At 55.4% G+C, this 26,907-nt stretch overlaps 1 protein-coding gene and 1 non-coding gene across 12 annotated transcripts in view; both read right to left on the minus strand.

The window, feature by feature from the left end:
* EP400 (E1A binding protein p400) overlaps window positions 1-26,907 on the minus strand; it is a 120,737-nt gene that overhangs the window by 19,819 nt on the left and 74,011 nt on the right. For 8 of the 11 annotated variants that reach the window (XM_068562231.1, XM_068562235.1, XM_068562230.1 and 5 more), the window contains 22 exons: window positions 25,883-26,047; window positions 24,420-24,575; window positions 22,583-22,677; window positions 21,805-22,076; window positions 17,004-17,206; window positions 16,747-16,916; window positions 15,090-15,286; window positions 13,309-13,420; window positions 13,016-13,159; window positions 9,842-9,985; window positions 9,563-9,646; window positions 9,132-9,266; window positions 8,922-8,966; window positions 8,655-8,808; window positions 8,295-8,536; window positions 8,009-8,182; window positions 6,658-6,794; window positions 6,467-6,523; window positions 3,599-3,677; window positions 3,244-3,501; window positions 2,156-2,204; window positions 1,966-2,075 (listed from right to left, as the gene is read on the minus strand). In XM_068562231.1, the coding sequence (XP_068418332.1) occupies window positions 1,966-2,075; window positions 2,156-2,204; window positions 3,244-3,501; window positions 3,599-3,677; window positions 6,467-6,523; window positions 6,658-6,794; window positions 8,009-8,182; window positions 8,295-8,536; window positions 8,655-8,808; window positions 8,922-8,966; window positions 9,132-9,266; window positions 9,563-9,646; window positions 9,842-9,985; window positions 13,016-13,159; window positions 13,309-13,420; window positions 15,090-15,286; window positions 16,747-16,916; window positions 17,004-17,206; window positions 21,805-22,076; window positions 22,583-22,677; window positions 24,420-24,575; window positions 25,883-26,047 (3,182 nt within the window). The remainder of the gene's footprint in view (window positions 1-1,965; window positions 2,076-2,155; window positions 2,205-3,243; window positions 3,502-3,598; window positions 3,678-6,466; window positions 6,524-6,657; window positions 6,795-8,008; window positions 8,183-8,294; window positions 8,537-8,654; window positions 8,809-8,921; window positions 8,967-9,131; window positions 9,267-9,562; window positions 9,647-9,841; window positions 9,986-13,015; window positions 13,160-13,308; window positions 13,421-15,089; window positions 15,287-16,746; window positions 16,917-17,003; window positions 17,207-21,804; window positions 22,077-22,582; window positions 22,678-24,419; window positions 24,576-25,882; window positions 26,048-26,907) is intronic. The other 3 variants (XM_068562232.1, XM_068562234.1, XM_068562228.1) reach the window with 1 other exon arrangement.
* LOC137777068 (small nucleolar RNA SNORA49) lies at window positions 15,573-15,700 on the minus strand. The gene has a single exon (XR_011076399.1). It is a non-coding gene; the product is annotated as a small nucleolar RNA SNORA49 (small nucleolar RNA).

Raw genomic sequence — 26,907 nt, forward strand, 5'->3', positions numbered from 1 at the left:
CTGATAGGTTGGAGAGTAGGTGTACGTTTAATTTTGTAAGAAATAAACTGTTTTCCAGAGTGACTGCTCAGGTTTTGCTTTCCCATCAGCAATGAGAGTTCCAGCTGCTCTGCATCCTCACCAGCATTTGATACTGCCAGGTTTTTCTTTTTTTACAGCCATTCTCAGAAATGTGTAGTAGTAGTAGATCACCGTAGTTTTAATTTACATTTCCCTAATGACTAACAATGTTGAACATCTTTTCGTATTTATTTGCTATCCATACGCTGTATATATATATATATCTGCGTATGTATCTTCCATGGTGAAGTAACTGCTCCAATCTTTTGTCCGTTAAAAAAAAATTTTTTTGTCCACTTTTGAAAGTTGTTTGTTTTCTTATCATTGATTGAAAAATCTTTGTATAATCTAAGTACCAGTCTTTTTATCAGATATGTTCTTCAAATATTTTCCACGCCTTGCTTTTCATTTTATTAACAATATCTTCCAAACGACAGAAGTTCTTGATTTGATGAAGCCTCATTTATTAATTTTCTTCATAATTTGTTGGCTTTTGGTATCCTAGGATATCTTTGCCTAAAACCAAGCAAAGATGTTCTGTGTTTTTTTCTAGAAATTTTATAGTTTTGGGTTTTACATATGGGCCCATGATCCACTTTGAGTGACTTTTCATATACAGTATTAGTTAACAGTTCAAAGTTCATTCGGCTTTGAATGGCTCCCCAATTCCTCCAGCACCATTTGTTGAAAAGACTGCCCTTTCTCCATTTAAATCCCTCGGCACTCTTTTGTTTTTCTTTTTAAATTTTGTTTATTTTTGGCTGCGTTGGGTCTTCATTGCTGTGTGCGGGCTTTCTCTAGTTGTGGCGAGTGGGGGCTACTCTTCGTTGCCGTGCGGGGCTTCTCATTGTGGTGGCTTCTCTTGCTGCGGAGCAGGGGCTCTAGGGGCGCAGGCTCAGTAGCTGTGGCACGTGGGCTCAGCAGTTGTGGCTCGTGGGCTCTAGAGCGCAGGCTCAGTAGTTGTGGCACACGGGCTTAGCTGCTCCGTGGCATGTGGGATCTTCCCGGACCAGGGCTCGAACCCGTGTCCCCTGCATTGGCAGGCGGATTCTTAACCACTGTGCCACCAGGGAAGTCCCTCCCCCGGCACTCTTAGTAAAAATTAATCAACTATGTACACATGGGTCTATTTCTGGACTCTCTATCCTACTCCATGGATCTATGTGTCCATCCTTTTCCCAACACCACACTATCTAGCTCACTACCAACAACACCTTCATAGGAAAGACATTTCTCAGAACCCAACAGGGACGTCACTCTATTTGCCAAAGCACTGCTGACTTTGAAGCAGCTTCTCACTCAGGGCACATGCTGTCTTTAGATCTGTGACTAAACTGGAACTCAGGATGTAAATGTAAACTCCTTAATTTCAGTTGTTTATTTTTGTTTTCTATGGTGAAACACCACAGACGGGCAGGTGTGTCTTTTGGTGAGTGCCCTGTCTCCTTCTGGTTACATGCTCAGAGGTCTTGTGGCTCTGCGTCGCTCTGCGTCTTTCCCTCTGCCCAGATCTGGCCCCTTCCTGCTTCCCACGCGTGGGCCTAGACACCCATAAACACACTGCCCCGCCTTGTGTCCCGTTGTGCAATGGCGCCACGTCCACACACACGGGCAAACCTGCCGCTACGGCACGTGGGCACCCTGTCCGTGGAGTTGGAGACGTGCCCTCGCACCCCCTCCCTCTTCCTGGAACCACGGTGGGGGATTTCAACACTCTCTCTCCCAGAAAGCACACGTGGAAACCATCCTCTGCACCCCTCAATGTCCTCGGTATTTTATGAAATGCAAACTAGATCAGGACTTTCTGTACCAATGGAACGGAATTTTTTTTAAGAAGCCAAAGGCTACTACAGCGTCCTGGGTCATGCATGCCACCCAAAGCGCCCAGGAGCAGGGGCAACTCACAGTCAAGGCTCCAGGTGCCACGGGTGAGGCGAGGCGCTTGTTAATGGACTGGAAGGTGGCGGCGGGGACGCCGGCGATGGTGTTCACGATCACGTTTCCGCTCACCGCGCCTGCGGGGAGAGGCCAGGAGGTAGGAGGACAGGAAAGAACGCACCTCCAATCGCGCCATCTCGCCCGTGTGACTTCTTACCCGTGGGCATGCTTGTCCCTGTGACGGATGTCTTGATGGTTCCTGCCTGCTGAAGAAAGAAAACCATTTGAATTTCAGGTCAAGCTCCGCCCCGCGTAAACACTCCAAAGCCTTCCACCTCATCAGGATCAAATCCAAACTCTTGGTCACGGTTACTCGGCCCGCAAGGCTGACTTGAGCCCCCTCTCCCCCCACCTCCTCCCACAGTGCTGAGTCCGTCCCTCGGTCACCAGGCTCCGGCCACACTGACCCTTCTGAGCCCCACGTCTGCCAAGTTCACGGCCTCTGTGCTGGCTGTTTTCCATTCTTTTCTGACTAATGTCACTTGGCCGCAGCCTAGGGGTCAGCCCTGCAGAAGGTCTCTTCCTGACCACCCACCACTGTTCTCCTGGGCAGGGAGCAGCCCTCACACCAGGCAGGTGCTTAGTTTTCTGAACAATGAAGGACGGAGCTGCCAAGTGCACACCGAATGCCACTGCGGCAAATGTAACAAAGAACATGGGGTGGAAATGACCCCATACGACAAGACCGTCCTGCGCCGGGCAGCAGTGCTTCCCCACGTGGGGCTCCAACGTGTCACCAGGCACACGCAGAGAGGGGACGCGGCAGGGCACGGCGGCGACAGCGCAGGGTGCGTAAGATCGACACAGCGCCTTTCTTTTTCTATGCATTTTACCACCTTCCTCTCACGGGCACTGAAGACGCACACGCGCGTGCACAGCTCTGAGGGAAAGCGGGGCAGGGTCGGGAGAGGACGGGCTGCACTAACAGTACCTGCTCTTCGAGTCTGCAGGGACAAGAGAGGGCGACCTCTCCACGCTTCACAAGACCCTAGTTCCACACCTCCCGCTCACCTCCACCTAGAAGAGTGGCCTCGTCTCCCACATCGCTGCCCAGTTAACCCAGCCCGGAGGGCGGAGCTGACCCAGCACGGGAGAGACGGGGTGAGGCACGCGCTTCCTGGAGGGGGAGACTGGGGGAGACTGGGCCGGCCTCCCACTTCCTCTGGGAGGAGGGTCTGCGGGCTGGAAGCCGCAGGACCCTGGACAGGGGCGCGCTGGAACCGACCGCTCTGTGTGCCTTCTCACCAGCACTGCAGCGCTGCCCACCGTCGTGATCGCGGGAGGCGCCTTTGGCGGGGGTGGCGTGGGCTGCGCCGGGGGCTGCGCCTGGGCCTGGGGCTGGACGGCGGGCGGCCCCGCGGGCTGCTGGCTGCCGGCCGATGGGGGCTGGGGCAGCGGCGGGGGCGGCTGCTGGGGCGGCGGCGGCTGCGGCTGTGGCGGCGGCGGTGGCGGCGGCGGCTGTGCCACGGGCGGCTGCTGCGCCTTCTGCTGGTCGGCCAGCGCCTGCGGGGCAGGAGGGAATGGAGCATGTGGAGGAGCTGGCCCGGGGGGCCCCCGGCCCCCCTCGCGGCCCTCGCGCCGCCCGCTGTACCACACACACCTTTTTCTCCTTGGCGATGCGCTCCGCCCGGAGTGATGCGACCTGAATAGGAGGCAGCGGTTTGTCGTAGTTGATTCCACTAAAGACAAAAGAAAAACGAGAAATAAACTGCAAGTTCTAAGTAGACAAACGTGCTAGAAATCCAAAGCCCTCATTTCCCACGACGTCAGGTGCCCGGATGCCAAGGCTGGGGCCCAAGCGGCTCGGCCCTGGAGAGGAGAGGCTGCCACTCTGCCCCAGACCTCGGCGGCTCCCATTCCCTCATGACAAGGACCGCCTGCCAGAGGCGGGCCTGGGCCCGGTCCCCGCAGCAGCGGCACTCGGCACGGCGCCTGGATACCACGCGTCCCCGAACACGTGGGGCAAGAAAGCCCCTCGGCGCCGTGCTCCTCACCGCAAACCAGCCGCCCCCGCCCGCCAAAGCCAGGCCTGCCCCCGCCCGCACTGAGCGCCAGCCCTCGCCCCGGGAGAGCAGCCGGCCACCCGCCCAGTGCCATGAGCGCCCCACAGCCCTCCGCACGCAGCCTCTCACAGAACCCTTGCTTCCAGGGGCTCCTGGGCTCCCACCCCACTGACGGTCACCTACCAGCCTTGAGTCCTGCCACAGGGAGGCTGGCTCTGCCCTCGTGCGCCACCTCTGCGTTTCAGGGCGGCCCAGGTGCCGGTGCTGCACCTGTCTGGCCCCTCTGGACACCAGCCCTCCCACGTCACTTGCCCCAGCTCGCGCAGTGCGTTCTCTCCCATTCTCTGACCTCGCCCACGTCAGTCCACTCAGCCCCCCGATCCCCCAAGGAAGTCGTGCAACCCAGCCTGCCGCCCCCATATTCGCATGCTGGCCCCCCTCACCCCGTGTCTCTCCATCACGCCTGGTGGCAAAGCCACAGCCTCAGCAGACTCCCCACTCCGCCTGCCCCAGGCCTCCACCACTGGGGGGAAATTCAACCGCTGGGCGTGGCGACGGTCCAGCCGCCCCAGCACTTCCTGCTCCACACCCAGCTCCCTCCCGGGGCACACAGCCTGGCCTCCCACCGCTTACAGACCCTGACCCTGGCCATTTCCTAGAGGCACCCCCGCGGCACACGTGGCCTGCATGTGGCCAAGGCCAGCCCGGCTCCACCCTCATCCTGTCCCCCGACCTCTCCCACCGGCGCCAGACACACAAGAACAAAACCGAGCCACCGAGATGCCCTGCAGGTCTGCACTCACCTTGCAGCCTCTCTCCAGCTCACTCTGGTCGGCCTCACACGGCTCCTGCTTCCGCCCCAAACTGCGGGCCACCCCTGTGCTGCCCTGCTCCCCACCACGGTGGCACCATCCCCAGACCTCCTCCCTCCCGTCCTGCAGGCCAGCCTTCTATTCACCCACCCTGCCCTCCGTGCCTGCCTGCCCGCCCCGTTCTCCTCCGCTCAGCCAGGCTAGGTTCTGTCCCCTGCAGGGTGAATCCTCGCCCTCCGTGAGGTTCACTCAGAGTCTGTGTCTCGTGCGAGAGAAACGGGAGGGCAGCACTGGGCCCGCCTCGTTCACTGCTGAACCCCGGCCCAGCATGCTTTTCTTGTTAAGAAAACCAATTAATGAAATAATCATCAATTCGATCAATACGCACATACAGAACACGTGCTCTGCGCCTCTAGCCTCTAGAACCCCTATGTCCACGGAGCTCATGCAGACGCTGAAGGGGTCAAGTAAAAACACAAAGACGATCCGCTCCAGGAAGAAACACAGAGAGAGGCTGGGGCGCGAGTACCAACAAGGAGAAGGTGACGTGTGAGGGAGGGCCTGGCGGGGGCCCGACGGGTCGAGAGAGACAGTCCCAGACGGAGTGACCCGCAAGGCAGAGCCAGCCACCAGGCGGAGGAGCAGGCCGTGGAGGCCGGGGTGCACGGAGCGGGCGGGCAGCGCAGGCCTTGGTCCTTGGTGCGGCCGGGAGGGGCCGGGGGCCCTTGGCAGGCACGGACCCGTGTCAGGCGTTATCTGCAAAACCTACCTGGTGACGAGGAAGGCTTGAGCCAGAGGAGCAACTGGGTTCCATCCAAACATGTGTTTTTTCCCGATATTTTATTACAAAAAGGCAAACATGCAGGAAGTTCAGGGATTTTATAGCAAAAGTCAATGTGCCGAGCAACTCAGACCGTACAGTTCTCTTTCCCTCTGTCCGCTCTCTCACACCTACCCATCTCTCTACCCATCTACCCAGTCATTTTTCTTCCTTTGCAAAATTTCAAGGCAAGAACACTCACCCCAGGTCTTCCCTGGTGGCGCAGTGGTTGAGAATCCGCCTGCCAATGCAGGGGACACGGGTTCAAGCCCTGGTAAGGGAAGATCCCACATGCCGCGGAGCAACTAAGCCCATGTGCCACAACTGCTGAACCTGTGCTCTAGAGCCCGTGAGCCACAACTTCTGAGCCCGTGAGCCACAACTACTGAAGCCCACGTGCCTAGAGCCCATGCTCCACAACAAGAGAAGCCACCGCAACGAGAAGCCCACGCACCGCAGCTAGAGAAAGCCCACGTGCAGCAACAAGACCCAACGGAGCTAAACATAAAGAAAGAAAGAAAGAAAGAAAGAAAGAACACTCACCAGCACCCCCCAACCCCGGTCAACTGGGTACATTTCTAGGGCGGGGCCGAGCAGACGTATGCCAGCTCAGAGGTGGCACAGCCGCTGTGACGCTGTCAGACTGCAGGCAGGACACCCCGTCCCGTGAACGGGGACACGAGTGTGCCCGGCCCGCCTCACCTCGACACCACCCCCAGCTGATGCCTGGACACACCATTCGCACAACAATTCACTGAACTTGTAGGGTTTAAGAAAACATTAAAATGAAATCATTTCAAATGATGAAAACCGTGTCACAAATACAGAAATACCTTTCTGCCAACACAGAAGCGTGCTTGGGGTTTTTCTGAAAGGGATTCATGCCAAGCCTGTAACACAGAGAGAGATAGAATTACTGAAGAGAGGAAAATGCACTGAAGAAGGAAGGGAAGGCCAACGACGAACAGTGGAAACCAAGCCCCCCTGACTCCGCAGAGCCGGCGCAGGGACACGGGACGCGTACAGAGGCTTGATGGGGGGGCTCCTCTTGCCCGCAGTCATCTTCATCAGGTCAAAGTGGCTCGTGTACAGCTGGGTGTGCGTGGCGTTCTCGTCCTGAGCGTACATCTGGCCCGTGCGCAGAGGACGGTTGTTCTTACTCTGAAACAGGACGGGGGTGGCACAGCAGGGTCAGACGCCGAGCCTGCCAACAGGGTCCCTGACTGGGAGGTCTACCGTGACATCCCCGGCTTACACAGTGAGTCCCTTCTTCCCGCCCTTCTCTCTGAGACCCAACACAGATGGAACAGCAACGACACAGCGGCCGTCGTCCACCGACCGCGAACACCCTCCCGGCCTGGGCAAGGCCTTCCCGCCCGCCCCGCCTCCAGCTCGGCAGGCAGCGGTGAGGCCGAGTGGCCGGGCTGACACAGCCAGCGGCCCGCAGCCAGCGCGCCTTCACCCTGGTCGGCCCCGGGGCACCAAGCGGCGGCTGGCCCCCAGTTTGGAGACAACTGTTTCTAGAAAAATGAAAACCGAGATTCGTTAAAGAGTGCTTATAGAAAGAAAGTCAGTAACTTCCATGAATTAGAAACCCAGGAGCAAACTTCATCAAAGCCCAGGATGTCTGCCGCTGCCCCGCAGGCCCTGGCCCGTCCTAGGCAGGAGACGCGGTCATCGCTCCCACCCTACAACTGGGCGCCGGCCACAGGCACACGCCAGCCCGACACCGCGTGCACAGGCTTTCCGCATGGAGGCCACAGACACCCTCCTAGGACAGGCGAGGAGCTGAGAGGCAGCAAGGCGGGGACAGAGCAGACGGAGAAATGGCAAGAGACAAATGCAGCTCAAGGGAGACAAGGAAAGGCAGCGCCCCGGAGACCTCCTCAGCAGCCACGCAGACTCGTGGGGCCTGGCCGCCCCACAGGTGGCCTCCTGATGACAGACACCACGTACCCGGCTGTTCTGCACTCAGAGTGTGTGATGCCCGCGGCTGGGACCAGAGTGTCTGGCGCCTGTCAAGCCGCCGCAGCGGCCAAGGCCCCGGGAAAGCACGGCGATGCAGGAAGGGGGAGGCACCGAGAGGCCCTCCTTCAGGGACGCTGAGAGCACAGAGCAGTGCCCGGCTACACACGCAGACCCGGGAGGCAAGACGAAGCGCCAGGACGGCGCCGGGCCACGGGCAGCACACAGGGTCTTGCGAATGACGCAGCAGCGCGGATGCTCTGTGCCGGGCAAGACCTCGGCGCAGGGGCTCCGGCCGGCGGGAACCGGGACTGCGGCCGTGTCTGCCCCAGCCCAGGGCCGCGCCCAGCGCCCCGCGCCCCTCCCTCCCCCTGGCCGAGCCGCGTGCCCCGCGGGAAGGGGGGCCTCACCTTCCCCTCCTCCCTCGGGATGAGCACATTCTCGTAGCGGCTGCGGCACTGCTTGGAGGAGCGGTAGATGCGGCTGCAGGAGTTGACGACGTCGCTGACGAGGTCCCAGTTGGGCGTGTGGGCCGGGGACACGATCGTGAGGTTCAGCGGCAGCTCGAGGAGCTGCTTCACGGCCTGGAGGACCAAGTTCAGGCGCCGCGGGTCAAGGCGCTGCGCGGCGGCGGGCTCCCCGCTCCCCGAAGGGCCCCGACGACGCGGCCGGCCCCGCTCGAGGCCCAGGTCCCACCTGCAGCAGCGCCCAGTCCTCGCTGATGAGCCACTCAGGGTTGTCGGGAGCAGCCTCGGCGGCCGGCTTGGCGAAGGTCGGCAAAGGCTTGGCGAACTGTGTCTGCTGCTTCAGCAGGATGTTCTTCTTCTGCTCTTTCCCCTCCCGGCGAACCTTCAGCATGCCGGGCGTGGCGCGGTCAAACAGCGACCGCGGGGGCACCACGGCCTCCCCGTGACGCTGCTTCTTCTTCCTGCCTGCGGCTGCACGGAGAGGCGGCTTCAGCCAGCGGGTCGGCGGGGAAGGGGGGCAGCAGGGCCGTGGAGGAGGGTTACCGGGGCCACCGGGAGCGCCAAACCCTCTCCCGCCACAGGAACCCACCTGAGGGGTCCGCCTTGTGTCTCCGGCGCTCCTTCCTCACGTACACGGGCGGCAGCTTGGACTCCGGGATGGGAGTGGTTTCGTACATGAGACACATGACCGAGTCGATGTAGATGTCGTTGTCGTCCTGGGGGGGCGTGGGCGGCGTCCAAAGCTGCGTGCGGGAGGGAGAGCCCTGAGCCGTGTGGCCCCAGGAGCAGCCGCCCGGCAGGGCGGGAGGCGGGAGGCGGGAGACGCGCCCAGGGACACGGGGAGGCGGGCACTCACCGGCATGACCTCCGTCTGCCCGTCGGCGCCCTCACACACGAATTCCTGCAGGAGAACGGGAGCTTTTCAGGTCCACCCAGCCCTGGCTTCAAGCTGCAGCCACCAAGCATCTACCCTGACGCCGGTTAAGCCTTGAAAACAAGCTGGCAGCGCGGCTGTGCAGAAGCCCCAGGAGGCGTGTGCGGCCCGCGCCCCTCCCGGCACACGTACCGCACCGCAGGCGTCCTCCCGGGTGTAGGTGAGCAGCTCCTCCTGCTCCAGCTCGCGCTGCGCCCTGGCCTCCCGCTCCCGCAGGCTCCGCGCGTTCCGGGCCTCCCACTCGCCCACAGCCGCCAGCACGGCGCCCTGGAGAGACAGCGGTTGTGCCCGTCGCCGCCCGCGCCCCCCCCCCCCCCCCGCTCCCCCGGCCCTCCTCGTTGTTCCCAGTGCATGACCCTCTTTCGAGCACCAAGCTGCTTCAGGACCGAGGAGAACTGCACCTGCAGGTTCCTGAGGCTTCTCCCTTCCAATCAGCTTGTACACGGGTGGGTTCGGGTTTATTCCTTTAATTCTAGGCAAGTCACACTTAGTTCCAACCCAGTTTAACCCACAAGAATTTGAAATTCTCACATGTTAAGATGGTCAAAAGTTCATTCTCTTACCTCACTAGTTCTCTCCTTTTCTTGATCAGTGGAAGTATGGAATAATTCCAGGTAATTCAAAGCGTATTTTTCAATTGGGGTGAGCTGTTCCAAGATGTATTTTTTGAACACAGTTAACAGCAAGTTCACAAGGATTTAGTTCCTCTTATAACCCCCACCAACACTTGAATCAAAACAGCGACTGTTCTTGGTCAAGATGAACAAGAAATATCTCCCAGAAGGGTCACATGTTTAAAATATTTAGGTGCCAAGAAGCAAACGAAGTAGAAAACGCCAAACCTGCCCCATGAAGTCCGCTAACTCCTCCAGCGGCGAGGGCTCCTCGTCCCACCGGGAACCGTCTGGGGGCCGAGACCCGGGCGCCAACTCCTCTGCCGGCTCGTGCGTGTCCTCCTCCTCCAGACGCTCGATGCTCCTGAGGGCCTGCGGGAAGTGTGCCCTTAGTGGACGTGACTCGGGTGCGCTTTGAGCACTTGAATTGAGGGGTACGGCCCACACAGCCGACTACATGCCCACACTGTACCGAGCCTCCCACGGTGACGCCTGCTCTCCTCGGCCCCCCTCGCACGCCTGAAACGACGGCGCCGCGGGCACAGGGAAAACGGGCACGCCCTCGAGGAGAGCCGCAGGCACACAGGCTGACACGCACAGCCCGGCCCCCAGACTCAGAGAACCGAGCAGGATGGGGTGTCTGGCTCCATCTCACACCCGCCACCTGCCACCCTGCCCCGGTCCTGACCATGAGAACAATTCTTCGTTGTGCACAAGATACAGGCCGTGGTCCGTGGTGAAGACAGAAACCAAGCCCCCAGAAAGCGTGCTGCAGACGGCGACAGACACGTAAGGGTCAGTGTCACCACAGTTCAAGAAAGGCCCATTAGACTAGCAGATGCCGCGTGCGCCTCTCCCAACACCCGACAGCCAGGGGCTGGCAAATTTAGACACACATGCTCACATCGGGGCCGGGGTTGGGGGGACCACGCAGCTGAGAGGATGTCAGTTAAGAACTGGAACCTCTTTCCAGGGCAATCGGGCAACATCTGCAAAGTTTAAAATGTAACCCTTCCTCACACGATACCCAGAAAGTATTTCCAGACAGACCGTACGTCTAAGTGTGAAGAACAAAACACTGAAACACGTAGAAGAAAATAAAGAAGAACCTCTCTTAGAACGCAAAAGCACCAACCATATGATGAAGATGGTCTGCTGGGTGGCATTAAGACCAAGAATTTCTGCTCGTTGAAAGACAGCATTAAAAAAGGCAAACCACAGGTTGGGAGAAGACATTTTTACATGTATCCCACAAAGGCCTCGCATCCAGAATACAGAAAAAAAGCCAACAAGCCATTAAGAAAAAAAGACAATCCAGTTAAAAAAAAAAATAGGAAAAAGACACGAACGAGCACTTCATAAAAAAGTATCCAGGCTGCCAATGAACACAAAGCTCACCAGCCAAGAGCAAACTGCAATTCAACCCGAGACGTGCCCACACTGTCCCCCACGCCTGTACCTCTGAACTGGCCCCCAGTCCAGTGTCAGCGTAGAGCCAGGTGATGGTCCTAACCCGCACGTCCGCGGGCAGCCCGTCTCCATCGCCATCGTCCCCCGGCCACACCTGACCCCCACTGTCCGGACCCGGAGGTGCTGCCCTCCGCCCCTAACACTCCTCCTGGACACTGCACGGCACACCATCTCCGCAGGGTGAGGGCGTGTCATCTCTCCTGTCACTAGAATAGAAGCCATGTGGAGGGCGAGAGTTCTTTCTCTCAACGCTATACCCCTTCTGCCTACAGCAGTGCCCAACTCACAGTAAGATGTTCAGCCAGAACACTTCAAAGAACCTGTGTGTTGAAACACCACACTGTGCCAACATCTCAGAGACGCACTGAGAAAGAACAGCAAGGGTGTGTAACACACTCAAATCCCTCAAACACACGTGCCTTCAGGCCTCACGTTTCTTCCAGGATCCATGTAAGATACGTATTTTTTAAATTTATTTATTATTTATTTATTTTTGGCTGCATTGGGTCTTCGTTGCTGCACGTGGGCTTTCTCTAGTCGTGGCGAGCAGGGGCTACTCTTCGTTGCAGTGCGCGGGCTCCTTATTGCAGTGGCTCCTCTTGTTGAGGAGCACGGGCTCTAGGCGCACGGGCTTCAGTAGTTGCGGCACGTGGGCTCAGCAGTTGCAGCTTACAGGCTTCAGTAGTTGCAGCACGTGGGCTCAGTAGTTGCGGCACGCAGGCTCAGCTGCTCCGCGGCATGTGGGATCCTCCCGGACCAGGGCTGGAACCCGCGTCCCCCACACTGGCAGGCGAGTTCTAGGCCACTGCGCCACCAGGGACACCCCATAAGACTTTTAATAATGGTTGAGTGGTCACCTCCAGGACAGGTAACCTACTGTTTCCCTATTATCATTTCTGTTATGAGGTTTCTACAATCATTTCTGTTATGAGGTTTAGGTCATGCTGTTTGACATTTTTTTTTTTTTTAAAAAAAAACAAACCTGGTGCAGGTATCACCAATATCTAAAAGAAAACGGTACATCTATCTGTCCCTCCTGATACCGAAACAGCTGTAAGGTATTTCTGTGCAAGTGGCATTATACACAGACAACTGGAAGAAAACGTGAGAGACAGCTGACAGTGGTTGTCTCTGAGAGGGCAGTGAGGGCCTGGTGCAGAACACTTACTTTTCCTTATAAATTCTTGAAGGTTTTTACCACATGCATTTCTTACTTCTCAATCACTGGACGGTCAAGCTTCGAACACAGGGGAGGAGGTGTCCCGCAGCCAAAGGCCCCCAGGAGGCAGGACGGGAGCAGGGCCTCGGGGGGGAAGCGAGGGGCCTGACAGGCAAGCGTGTGCCAGGCCTGCCCAGCAGCACTGCCCCAGAGCAGCAGCACGCGAGCCAAGCGCGCAGTCTGCAATCTCGAGTGTCCAGGCCGGAAACGCAGGAGGCAAGATTTCAGTTAGAATCCAAGGCACCATCATCTCAGCGGGTAAGCAACGCAGGAAGGCTGAGTGAGACAGCTGCGGTTCTTTTTGGTTCTGTCCTCAGAGTGGGACGCGTATCTCACACTCACGCCAGGGCTCCCTGCAGAGCGGGGCATCCTCCCCAGCAACGCTGTGACAGAGGAGGTGCTGACACAGCAGGGTCGAGGGATCGGGGCACAGAGTCACACAGGACGGCGAGGGGTGGCCCGAGAAGCGTGGGTGAAAACGGCGACGGTGGCAGGGTGGGTGGGCAGCAGGCACGCGAGGCCCACACCGCTCTCTCGCGCGTCCTTCGTCTCTTTTTACAGCGAAGATCCCCCAAACCCAAAGCAGGGAGGGAGGGGCTGGCAGTCAGGCTCGAGCGACTGGAGCCTGGGGAGGGGGCAGCAGTGCCGCAGAAGCAGCGGGCAGACCCAAAGCTCCGGACCCGACGCCGCAGGCCGGCGCCGGCCACCCTCACCTCTATGAAAGGTCTGGCAATTTTGGGTGCGATGGTTTCTGTGACAGAAGGTTCCTGAGAAAGGACGACAAACTCCTCGGCTTTCACTGGGAAGCCAGTGTCATCCATGGGTGGATAAACCTCAAACAGCTCCTGGATCGTCCGCTGAAACAAAAATGAGTACCACTGAGCTTGAGACCTCCGCGTGCGGAACACCGCCAGCGGCCACCGCCTCGACCGTGACACCCGCTCGGCTCCCGGCACCGTGTGGCAACCCCGCCCCCGGCCCCAGGCCTCCTCGTGGACGAAGGTACCTGCGTGAGGAACGCCATGGAGTAGTCGTTTCCCTGCGCAGCCACTTCTCGGATCAAATCTTTGGTTCCATTTTTCAACAACTTCTCTTCAATAGAATTGCCGCTCACGAGCCTACAAACCAAATACGCGACAGCTAAGTCCCCGGGAGCCCAGGACAGCACGAGTGCCACGGTGCCTGGACCACCCGGCAGAACGGCACCTGCGTGGCGTGGCTTGTGAGCCCCACTCTGCGCTGCTTCCTTCCTTCGTGTGGTGCCCAGAGGTGACCATGCCTGTCCCGCCTCCCACATGGCAGGAGGGCGGGCCCCGGAGGCCCGCAGGCCACCCACGCTGGCCACCCATGTACCCCGCCGGCCTCCGCCTGGAAAGGCCCCCGGGGGCCTCCGGACCCTCGAGCCCCGTCTCCTTCAGTGCTGACGGTGGCGGGCGGGCGCCCCCGCGTCACTGTGCACCTCTCTGCACTGCGCCCCCAAACGAACCCGTGTCCAGTGGCTGCAGCCCAAGGATGCGCGTCCCCTGGCTCCTGCTTTGTGCCCCCGGAAAGCTACAGTAACCATTCCCACGCCCATGATCAGCGCTTTCACTAAAAAACGATGTTAAACTTTACTAGCGCTTTGGGGAAACTTCACAATTTTATGAACCAGGTCTTCCTGTCTAAGAACAGAGCACATCCTCCCGCTGGGGACATCTCTCAGCTTATGCCCTTTCACGATTTTACACTCTACTTCCTACACATCCAGCACCTTTACTGCTAAGGTCATTATAGATTGTGGCTCCTGAGAATAAAACGTTTTCCCCATTTCTAGCTAGTAACTGCTACAGGGCCAATGACAAGGAAGGGATTACACAATGAAACATTATTCATTTATATAAACAATGTACCAAATTTATATTTATTAACACAGAAACACACCCATAATATACTGTTAAAAGAAAACGGGATTACGCAATAAGACTGCTGGCATGAGCCATCTAAAAAAATCAGGGAAATGTCTGGAAAGACACACACCAAAATGCTACTAACCGCAGTCTGGGCAGGATACTTATTTTCTCCATGTGCTTCCCTTCTTTTTTTTTTTCTTTTTCTTTTTCTTTTCAATGAACAAGTGATACGTTTATAATCAGGAAAAAATTAAAGTTATTTAAACACAGTGTATGGATGACAACGTCTTGATGGAAACGGCGAGGGTTATGCGTGTGGGCTGGGGTCCCCGTCCCAGGCTGGCCGCCAGGGACCGCACCCTTGGTGCCGATCCCGCCCAGAGGTGGCAGGAGCGCAGGGGAAGGGGCGCGGCGCGTGCCTGGCACACTCGGGCACCAGACGGGCAGCCAGCGGGGGCCGAGTGCTGCCGCGCTCTCCCAGTCAACACTCCCAGAGCTCAGAAACAATGGCAGAGCCTTCTCTGCTTTCCTCAACTGCATGTGGTTGGCCGCTTATAAGATTTAAATGCTTTCAATAGGGAATTTACAAATTGCTAACAGTTAAGTTATGACAATTTATATCTGAAAATACTTGAAACAACCTAGAACATGAAGCGCCCTCTTAAGGGTCAGGGACTCCAGGAGAAATACAAGTACACGTCGGAAGGACAGCAGTTATGTCTCAGCAGCACGACCCAGTCACCGCTGCAAACAAACTCAGTTACGTCCCAGGCAGATGGTGAGTATAAAGAAAGAACAGACAGGACGGCAGGAATGTGAGCCTGCCTGAAGGCAAGTAAACAGAACGTGGTGGAAGCTTCTGCAGTGCGCTGCAGCCCCGGCCCGGCCGCCGCCTCACCTGTATATGTGCACGTCCTTGCGCCGCCCGATCCGGTCGCACCACTCCTGGGCCTTGGCGTCCATCACCGGGTTGAGGTCGTGGTCGTAGAACACCACCGCGTCTGCCTCCACCAGGCTCACGCCCGTGGCGCGGCTGTGTGTGGAAAGGAGGGCACAGAAGACCCGCCGGTCCCGGTTGAAACTCCTCATCAGGTCCTGAGGTGAAATAAAACCCCGAGTTAGCATTCCTGCCAAACAACAGGAAACCTCTGACGTGTTCTGGTACTTATCAGTTAGAAATTATTCCATAACAAAACTGTTCGGTTTGCGTTTCCTTTGACGCGAGCTCCGTGTTCCAATTACACTGGACTTTAGCATTTTATTCTGGCTCTTCGGGCATGTGCGGCATCTCTCACTTACTGGTTGCCAACGCCTCTACCCTGTTTAAGTGTCGCCAGTCAGCAGGTACAGAAAGGAAAGTGTCCGACCCCACCCGACCTGTGCTGTCAGCTCCACGAGTGGGCCCCACAGGACGGCAGTCTCCCTGGGGAGGGATGCGTGCTCGTTCATGTACCCTCCGGCAATGCCAGGCGCTTTACAGCAAAAGCCCCTGGAGTAAGGCCGAGGGAGCAGCCGTCGGCCTCCCCACTCCCGCAGGGCCGCCAGCTGAAGTGGCCTCGTTCCCACTTCTCTCCTGCAATGACTTCAGTGCCCAAACAGGCCTTAGCAGGTGTGATCTGCCCTCTTCCTTCAAGAAATTCTCTATATAATTTGTTACATCACTCCGGACAGAACCTGTTACTAAGACTGGGGGGTACTCCTTCCAGGCCTTCTCAGCATGGGGAGGGCTGCCTGTGCTGGACGGCATGAAGTGGGTAATGCGATACACAGGCCAGCAGCTTGTCTGCACTCGGGAACGCTCTGCCTTGATACTAAAACCTGTCCTGAAACGCCGCTGAAGATGGCTTCCTAGTTCACGCCGCAGGACACTCGGGACAGGGCCGAGCCCTGCGGCGCGCAGACCACTGCTGACCCGTTCCCCTACTCCTGGACTGGGGCTTCGCCCCCGACTGGGGCTTATCACAGACATCTCCACCATCAACAACTGGGCATGTGCATCTTTGAGTGCCGCTGAAGGAGACAGCCCTAGATGCACAATTAGCAGGTCAGCTGCATACCCTTTTTCAGGCTCACAACCCACACTGTCAGCTCGCCTTCTAGAAAGTTGTGCTAATTTGCGCCCCACCAGCAGCACACGAGAAAGCTGCTCTCACTGTGCCTGATGGAATCAAGCTACCCTTAGCTAACCTGACAGGTAAAGAACGGGCATGTTATTTTAACCTGTAATTCTTTAACCGGAGATCAGTCTGGAGAACTTCCCTGTTTTCACGTGGCTGCCTCCCGAAGGACACCCATCTCCTCCTTGTAAGGACTGCAGGTCACCAATTTTGATTCTGAGACATCTAGCCGACGGCATTTCCCAAGTAACAGGACTTACGAAAAAAATATCAAAGGATGGAGCTAAAGTCCAAAGACATTAAGAAGTTCTTCCCCTTGTTTGGAAAGCAAGACAACACTGAGTTTGCACAGCTCTGAGAAACTAGGTTAGAAACTGGCGATCAAAGGTAACCCAACTGAGTCATAAACGATAACACAAGAAATGATTTCTTTCCTACCTGCCGTTGTTCACTGTTGGCGTTTTCGTCAATTCTTATATAGGTGAGATAATGGAAGTTCAAGAACATTTCTAAAATGTCTAACATGAGAACCATCTGCGATAAAATCAGCACTCGACGTCCTTCAGATTTCAACTTCTGAAGTAAGATAGCTAACGCTTCCAGCTTGCCTATGAAATGAGTAACATCAAGAGCATCTCATAATCCAAAGCAAGTGAATCCGACACAGTCAGCAGTACAGACGGGATGCCTTGTACCTGAGTCAAACTGGACCAGTCTCAGCTCGGGAAACCGCAGTGAGCGCAGAGCCGTCACCCGCTGCAGCTGCTGGGCGAAGGGCACCATGTGCTCCCGCAGGCAGTGTCTGAAGAGCCTCATCTTGTGGCTGTAGCGGGAGGGTGGCCTTGCCACCCACAAGCACGGGGGCGCGGCCACCACCGGCGGGATCACGCACACCACCCTGAGAAGCAGAAAGCACACGTGTCACAGGTGGCGCACCCGGGGCGTCTCCACCGAGCGGCCCCTCTGTCTCAGGCAGCGAAGGCTCGAGAAGGAAGAGGGCAGAACCACCTGGCAGTCGGGAGTCACCAGAGCAGCCAGAGTGCCTAGCTCCAGTCACCGGGCTGCTGGACCACACTATCCCAGCAACCACGGGGGCGCGTCCCGACCAGTCCCAGCCAGTGAGGGCTACCCAGATCAAAATGAACAGCGCGGGGCACCCCCCAGGGCAGAGGGATGGGTGCAGAGGCAGCCTGCCATCTTCCGACGGGAATTCTGGAATGCAGGCACTCTGTCTCCTGGACGGTCTGGGGGAGGATGTGAGCCCTGAAGCTGCTACAAGCCACTGTGCCACCAGGAAGGGAGCCAGACTTGGGAGGAGGGGCCCCGCAGAGAGCAGCACCATGACGACTCAGATGAGCCATTACAGCCAACCTGACACCCACCTCCCAACCTGCAGACACCACCTGCTCCAGAAAAGCCCTCGTTCTGGGACTCAGCACAAGCTGGGCTTGCATGATGACTTGCTACCAACTGCATGCAAACTACAAAACCACTTATGACTAAAGCTCTGATCAATGAAATCAAAGAAGCACTAAATAAATGGAGAGATATTCCATGTTCATGGACAGGAAGATCCAATCCTGTCAAGATGTCAGTTCTTCCCGACTTGATCTCGACATTCAATGCCATCCCAGCCAGCTATTCTGTAGATACCAACAGACTGAATCTAAAATTTATATGGAGAAGCAACTGCCCAGAAGAGCCAACACAACACTAAATAAGAAAAAGGTGGAGGACTGGTGCTACCTGACTTCAAGACTTACTAGAAAGTTACAGAATCAACAGCGTGATGCTGGCAAGAGAACAGACAAACAGAACAGAATGGAACAATGGAACAGAACAGAAAGCCCAGAAAGAGATTCTCATAAATACAGTCAACTGACCTTTGGCGAAGGAACAAAGGTAACACAAGGGAGCAAAGACAGTCTTTTCAACAAATAGTGCTAGAAGGCTTCCCTGGTGGCGCAGTGGTTAAGAATCCGCCTGCCAATGCAGGGGACACAGGTTCGAGCCCTGGTCTGGGAAGATCCCACATGCCGCAGAGCAACTAAGCCCGTGCGCCACAACTACTGAGCCTGCGCTCTAGAGCCTGTGAGCCACAACTACTGAGCCCGCGTGCCACAACTACTGAAGCCCACGTGCCTAGAGCCTGTGCTCCGCAACAAGAGAAGCCACTGCAATGAGAAGCCTGCGCACCGCAACGAGGAGTAGCCCCCACTCGCCGCAACCAGAGAAAGCCCACGCGCAGCAACGAAGACCCAATGCAGCCAAAAATTTAAAAAGTAAATAAAATAAACTTATGAAAGAATCAGAAATGTGAATATGGATAGACATTTGATGATATCACAAAACATCTGCTCTGTGAAAGACAGTCAGGAGAGTGAAAAGGCAATCCACAGACTAGAAGAAAATATTTGCCCAAAACGTAACTGCTAAAGAACTGTTATCCAAGGACTTCCCTGGTGGTGCAGTGGTTAAGAATCTGCCTGTCAATGCATGGGACGCGGGTTCAAGCCCTGGTCCGGGAAGATCCCACACGCCGCGGAGCAACTAAGCCTGTACACCACAACTACTGAGCCCGTGCTCTAGAGCCCACAAGCCACAACTACTGAGCCTGCGCTCTAGAGCCTGCGAGCCACAACTACTGAGCCTGCGCTCTAGAGTCCGCGAGCCACAACTACTGAGCCCGTGTGCCACAACTACCACAGCCCGCGCGCCTAGAGCCCGTGCTCCACAACAAGAGAAGCCACTGCAATGAGAAGCCCGCGCACCGCAACAAAGAGTAGCCCCCACTCGCCGCAACTAGAGAAAGCCCGTGTGCGCAACAAAGACCCAACGCAGCGAAAATAAATAAATAAGTAAATAAATATTTAAAAAAAAAAAAAAAAGAACTGTTATCCAAATTACACAAAGAACTCTTAAAATGCAACAATAAGAAAACAAACAACGTGTTTTAAAAATGGGCCGAAGACCTTAAGAGACATGTTAGCAGAGGTAGACAGACGACAGATAAGGACATGAAAAGGTGCCCAGCGTACGCATCATCAGGGAAATGCACATTAAAACAATGAGGTGCCACTACACATCTATTAACACAGCCAAAATCCAGACCACTGACAGCAGCAATTGCTGGTGGGGATGTGGAGCAACAGGAACTCCCATTCAGTGCTGGTGGGGATGCAAAATGGTGCAGCCACTTTCAAAGACAGTTCGGCCGTTTCTAACAAAACTAAACATTCTCCTACCGTATGATCTGGTAATCACGCTCCTTGGTATTCGCCCAAATGAATTAAAAACCATGTCCACACAAAAACCTACACGTGGATGTTTATAGCAGCTTTATTCATAATTGCCAAATCTTAGAAGCAACCACGTTGTCCTTCAGTAGGTGAACGTTTTTAAACAAACTGTGGTGCTTCCAGACAATGGAATATTATTCAAGGCTAAAAAGAAATGAGCTATCAAGCCATGAAGAGACAAGGAGAAACCTTAAGTGCACATTCCTACGTGAAAGAAGCCATCTGAAAAGGCTGCCTACTCTATGTCCCAACTATCTGACATTCTGGAAAAGCAAAACTAGGGAGACAGTGAAAAGATAAGTGGTTGCCCGGGTTCCGGGGCGGGGCTTGGGGGGGAGAGGGACGAATAGGCAGAGCACAGCGGGGTTTCGGGGCAGTGAAACTATTCTGCATGATCCTCTAACGGCGGGGGCGTGCCATTGTACACTTGTGCGAGCCCACAGAACACCCAAGGCCAAAAGCAAGCCCCCCCCCCGCGCACCGCGGACCCTGGGCGCTGACGATGAATCACCGGAGGCGCGTGGGCTGTAACGAGTGCGCTCCTCTGGCGCGGGGCGCTGACGGTGGGGGCAGCTGTGGGAAGGCGGGAACCCTGCGCGCCTTCCCCTCGATTTTGCTGTGGACCCGAGACTGCTCTAACAAACAGCCTTTGTCTTAAAAAGTCATCTGTAACGTCAGAGGAAAAGGAGGAAAGAAAGACAAGTCAGCATCCGAAGCAAGACGAGTGCATGGAGGGCGGCAACCTCCCGACACAGAGAACGCAGGAAAGAGCTGCGCGTGGAGGCGGCTCCCAGTTCCGTCATTTCCATTACTGCTGTTCCTGATCTGAGAGGCCTAAAGTGGACACACCCTGAAAGCCGAGCCAGGGCAAACAAAACAGAAGGGAGAGAAAATACCCTCAGGCTGAACCTAAAAATCAGGCCAAAGCAGTGAATGAAGCTGCAAGCAGGGCCTGACACTCTACATGGGGCAAAGAGATACCATGACCTGGGTCTGGCGGGGGAGGGGCTGATACGGCAGGTGGGCCCCAACAGCGTCTGGGCTTCTGTTTCGCTCTCTCTCTCTCTTTTCTTGGCCTTACTGAGCGGCATGCAAAACTTCCCGGACCATGGATCGAACCCACGTCCCCTGCAGCGGAAGCGCGGAATCTTAACCCCTGGACTCTTAAACACGTTTCTCATCATGCAATGGTAAATCATTCCTGTGGTTTCTTAATAAAATATTGTTATTGGGCTTCCCTGGTGGCGCGGTGGTTAAGAACCCACCTGCCAATGCAAGGGACACGGGTTCGAGCCCTGGTCCGGGAAGATCTCACATGCCGCGGAGCAACTAAGACCGTGCGCCGCAACTACTGAGACTGTGCTCTAGAGCCCGCAAGCCACAACTACTGAGCCCACGTGCCACAACTACTGAAGCCTGCACGCCTAGAGCCCATGGTCCACAACAAGAGAAGCCACCGCGCTGAGAAGCCTGCACACCAAAATAAATGAGAAGCCAAAAATAAATAAATAAATAAATTTTAAAATAATAATAATAATTTTTTTTTCTTTTTTTTTTTTTTGGCTGCGTTGGGTCTTCATTGCTGCACGCAGGCTTTCTCTAGTTGCAGCGAGCGGGGGCCACTCTTTGTTGCGGTGCACAGGCTTCTCATTGCGGCGGCTTCTCTTGTTGCAGAGCACAGGTTCTAGGCGCGCGCGGGCTTCAGTAGTTGTGGCACGCGGGCTCAGTAGTTGTGGCTCGCGGGCTCTAGAGCACAGGCTCAGTAGCTCTGTGGCATGTGGGATCTTCCCGGACCGGGGCCCGAACCCGTGTCCCCTGCATTGGCAGGTGGATTCTTAACCACTGCGCCGCCAGGGAAGTCCCTAAAATATTACTTTAAAAGAGCAAAATGGAGAAAGCGGTCTACAACACAATGGTCTGGCCCACAGCCCTGAATGAGCGCGGTGCTGTGCTCTGCACACAGGCCCAGGCAAGTGGGGTACAGAACTGACCCGCAGGAAGGGGCACACAGGCTCCCGGAGGGTGGAGAGGCCATCTGGTGCCAAAGCTGAAGACTCTGAAACAGATTTCGGACAGACTCCAAGGGACAACCCAGGGAGAAACTCAGAGGAATGAGATGAGCGTCCACAGAACAACAAAAGCTGCTTGGGTGCGACACAGCGACCGAGTAAAGAACGCTTACCGCACGCTACCTTACCTGTCCATGACGTCCTGGAGGGATTCCTGACGTTGAGTCAGCGACAAAATCAGGTCCCTGTGACTTGTCGAGGGTGGCGTGTACCGGCTCACGGGCCCAGCCCCCTTCCCATGACCTCCGTCAGGAGCCCCGAGCCAAGGCACCTGCCCTCTGCCGGGCAGGGAACAAACCCCCAACAGGTCTCTGCCGTAGACGGGGGTGCGAGAGCAGCGCCGTTCGTTGACAAGATAAATCTGGTCCAGCCGTTCTTTCAAAAGTCTGGTCTTTTCCTCCTTCATCAAAAACAGGGATGAAAATGGTTACTGAGAAACAGCACGGGCAGTTCCCAGCCTCACCGAGCCCCGTGCGTCCCTCACGCACGGTGACCGGCCGCAGAGCACGCGTAGACGTGCGGGGCCTGGCTCCACGGGAAACAGGGACAGAAAAGAGAGCAGAGCAAACGGGCGCCGTTTTCTTGGCCAACGTGTAAAGTATTTCTTGAGACACAGTGAGCGTTTCTAATGCCTGGAAGACCAGCAGAAGAATACAAAAAAATGTGAAAGGGGATTTTTGCAATTCTAAAGCCTGGTTTCATTTATTTTAGTAGGAAAAGCGTCTTTAAGATCAAAATTCTCTAATTTAGAGAGACATTGTGTTTTTAGCAGCAAATAAACGGATGCCGCCTCGCAGAAGCGGTTAAGTATCACAACCCTCCCGGGTGACAAGCAGCTCCTGAGAACGACTTCCGTGCATGCAGGGGTGGCGCTGGCACCGTGTGCTGGGGTCTGCTGCCCCGTACCTGGGTCGGCCCGGCGACGGGAGAGGCTGGCTTGGAGGCCACTCCAGGTTCTCCTGCGGCCAGGGGACTGACTGCCACTCGGCCGGGCACACCCACTACAAAGGCAAAAACGAAGGGTTGGCACACAAAGCTACCGGCACGCCCTCCGGAACATCGTCAGCTTTCACCAGCACGTTTCTGGAGTGGGTCAACCGTTCACAACCACCGGTGACGTGCTCCCGCTCTCCGGCCAGGGTCTGAGCTGAGCGCCGCGATCTGCCTCCTTCCTTTGGCAGCGTCCGGCGTGACCTCAGACCCGCGGTCACTTCCGTCACCACGCCAAGCAGCAGCCACGCGGGCCCAGCGCTCCGCTGCCCTTGGCATCTCGGCAGCGCTGACCTGCGTGCCCGGGACAGAGGGACGCCAGGGCCCCACGCGGCCTGCTCCCGTCAGCCACGCCACACTGCCCGTCTGACAGAAGCTCCTCCGCAAGGGCCTGCGGAAGAGGCGACTGAGGACCGAGAAGGGGCCACTTGCGGGGAGCGACAGGGAAGCGTCGAGGTGACTAGAACCCAGCGGCCGGACTGGTGTCAGGTCGGGAACCTGGGGCCCGCAGAGCAGGACTGAGCGCCCTCCAGGGAGGGTGCCGGCGGCTGGTTCCAGGAAGCAGGGAGAAAGCCTGAAGAATAGACCAACCGAGTAGAGCTGCGCAGCCTGGCTGGGAGGTAGAGCGGCTGCCAGGCGATGCTGCCAGCCTCACGGCTCCTCCAGCACCCATGCACTGACAGAGCCCGGTGGGGACGGGGTGCAGAGGCCCCGCCCCAGCGGCACCACAGACGACCCAGGGCCCGGGGCTGGGCAGTGACCAGGGATTCCAGTCGCGAGAGGTCCCTGCCGCTTGCATACATCAACCTGACCCAAGTGCCCGCGCCCGATGTTTGCAGTGTGGGTGTGTCTGGAGAGCAGGGGACCCTGGCGGGAAGCAGGCCGCGGGACAGGCAAGGAGGAGCACTGGCCGCAGACAGGTCCAGGTCCAAACCCTGCTCCGTTACCTGTCCAAGAACTTCTAGCACGTTCCCTAAATGTATCTGTGACATTAACAAGCAAAGTTTCTCATGATTCCAAGTTTCTTGTCAGAGAAAAACCAAATCAAACATCTAAAGACTGAGTGAGGGTGGGTATGTTCAACCAGTACCTTCGGGAACAAAAGAGAAAGAAAAGAAACCAAGCTGACACGGGCCATCTGTGGAAATCAGAGGCGGCCACAACTGGGACTACCGGTTCTGAGGCATCACAGAAATCATCCGCGCTCCCCACTTGCCTCACAAGCAAAGAAAGTCAGAAAGAAGTTCCAGGGACTTCCCTGGTGGTGCAGTGGTTAAGAATCCGCCTGCCAATGCAGGGGACACGGGTTCAAGCCCTGGCCCAGAAAGATCCCACATGCCGCGGAGCAACTGAGCCCACGTGCCTAGAGCCCATGCTCTGCAGAAAGAGGAGCCACTGCAACGAGAAGCCCGCACACCACAACAAAGATAAATAAATAAATTTATAGAAAGAAAGAAAGGAAAGAAAGGAAGAAAGAAAGAAAGGAAGGAAGAAAGGAAGAAAGAAAGGAAAGAAAGAAAGAAAGGAAAAGAAGAAAAAAGGAAAGAAAGAAAGAAAGAAAGGAAGAAAAAGTAAGAAAGAAAGGAAAGAAAGGAAGAAAGGAAGAAAGGAGGAAAGGAAGGAAAAAAGAAAGGAAAGAAAGGAAGGAAGAAAGGAAGAAAGAAAGAAAGGAAGGAAGGAAGGAAAGGAGAGGAAAGGAAAGGAAAGAAAGAAGTTTCAAAACCAAGTCTCCTTCCGGCTCACAGCACTCTACCTGGCGGGGTCATGGGCGCGGGGCTTGGGCCGCCGGCCGGGGGCTTGCTTCCCAGGGCGTTCAGGGCCCCCGCCTGAGACACTGTCTGCATCACCACGGGGCCTGGAGGTCGCAGGTAGGACTGACCGGGCGCGGACACAATCTGGAGGACGCTGCCTGCAATCACACGTGCACGGGGGTCAGTCACGAGCCGAGTGTGCCTTCAACCCCCAGGCTACACCCACTTCCTAAGGTACAGAAACAAGGCAATAAACCGAAAATCCAAAATCAAATTTCCTCCAATGAGGCAATGCCAAGTTCAGTTACTTGGAGAAAAATGAAACTATTTCATTCACAATGAAGGAAAACGCCGATGATCGAAGTCACTTGGCTTAATGTCAAGAAAAAGCTCCTCTACTCCTTGCGATGCCTGACTGATTTCGGGTAATGCCGCGAGTACCCACTCAGCATCTGTCACATCTGCTCGAGGCCTGAGCCAGTCACGGGTTGGAAGGTCCCAGCTCCCAGATCACATACTGGGTGCCTGCCAACCAGACAAGCTGGATGAAGAAATACCAAAACACTCGTTTTTTCTTAGCCCAAATGCTGTGGCTCTATAGCCACTGTTCCAGGAGCCTGCCATTTTCAACCTCTCTGTGATTACGTCTCCTGGCATCTTTTACTCTGGAATCGTCCTCTACAAAAACTGGAGTTCACCAGAAATTTTAAGAGATGACCTCGCTCCTTCGGTCAAAAAACCAGAGGAATATGGAATAAAACCAAACGAACCCGTTTCTTTGCTGCGGGTTTCCTGGGGGCCTCTGCTCTGCTGAGGTGCATGTCCCCAGCGTCCACAAAGAGCACCCCAGACCTGGCTGACACCTGCACCTTCCGCCCCGACGAGCGCCGTGAACAACGACGCGTCGGGGGAGGCCGCCTGGGGAGGTGGCCGGACCCCACCCCTGGGTCCTACCCTCCAGCCGAGCCACTGAGGGTTAACATGAGCTAAACCGCATCCCCTCGTTTCCTCCGAGAAGCACTTACTACACGAACGCAGGGTTCTCAGCCAAAGGCTTGGGAGGGCTTTGGTCTGCAAGTTTTAAAATCTGTACGTAAAAGAAAATAATTTCTCCTACATAAATTGCTAGACCTTTGGCATTTTTAGGACAATTTACCTCACAATGAAATTTGAAAGGAGCAAATATTTCTATTTTGATTTTTAAAACAGGGAACTTTATTCAAAGGGCAGATTTTATTTAAAAACGACTATCCTCTATTTAACGTGTGTCAAGGGCCAGGCCACCAGGTGATTTACCCGTTATCTCCCAAGTCCTCTGAACACCAACGAGGTGAGACTCATTAAGGTCATTTACAGGTGAAGCACCTGTGATTAAGGGGGCCAAAGTCACAGCTGCAGGGGGGAGCCGCCGGGATGCCCTGGTTAAAGCCTTCGTGGGTCACCACCCGTCGTCAGCGAACCCTACCTTGGAGCTGCAGGGGCTGGCCAGCTGTCAGCTGCCGCAGCTGGCTATGCGACAAGGTGAACTTGTTGCCCTGGAACTGAAGCGTCACGGGGCTCTCCGGCTGGGCGACTCGGCTCGGCGGGCCCGCGAGGGAAGCCAGCTGGGCTATTTTGACCACCTCCCCACCTGCAGAGACGCAGAGGAGACGAGAAAGAAAACTCTTGGGAAGAGTTTTCGATTGCTATACTGACGATCACTTGTCACAGAGAATGACCGTCTGTAGCAAACTGAAGTGTCACAAACATTTATTAGGTATTGCTTTCTAACACTTTCAGAAAATATTTTAATAGAAAAAGAAAAACAATTAAAATTAACACCAGATTCTAATGGTTAACTTCATCATAACTGGTAGAAATTTTAGAGTATCAGGTATTAATATAATTAACCAAGCCCTTAAGGAACATTTTGCTTTTCCTTCCAGGCGATAAAAAAGTGGCAAACATCAGAAGTAGCGGAAATGTATTGGTCACTTTGAAACTCTCATATCAACCTCTTAACTTCAGAATCCTTTCAGAATGTGAGAAAGTACATGTCCAATTTAGCTCACAGAGATAAACAAGATTTTATCACTATAGATACAAAATAGAGAACTAGCTTCAATTACACCCATATTCTTTTCAAAATGTGGGAATGTATTTAAGTACATAAATACATCACACTTTACGATACAGTGTTTCACACTAATTTGAGCTAGATCGTAGGATTCGGTCTGTAATTTTAACTGTGAAAAAATGCGAGATTTAACATTGCTTAAAGCATTTTTTTTTTTTTAAACAGAACTCAGATGGAGTCACACGCACCTAACTCAACGAGGCACCACCTTCAAGCTGTAACTGAATAATGGCTGTAAAGGCTTTTTTTTTTTTTTAAACCCAATGGTTGATATTCGAGTCTAAATGTTCCTCCCGTGAAAATTCAGGCCAGAATTAGTAGTAATGCTATAAAGAGGATAGTTAGGGAAAAGACGAGGAAAACATCCAAGGATA

Source organism: Eschrichtius robustus, chromosome 14 (assembly GCF_028021215.1).
Source record: "Eschrichtius robustus isolate mEscRob2 chromosome 14, mEscRob2.pri, whole genome shotgun sequence".
Lineage (NCBI taxonomy): Eukaryota > Metazoa > Chordata > Mammalia > Artiodactyla > Eschrichtiidae > Eschrichtius > Eschrichtius robustus.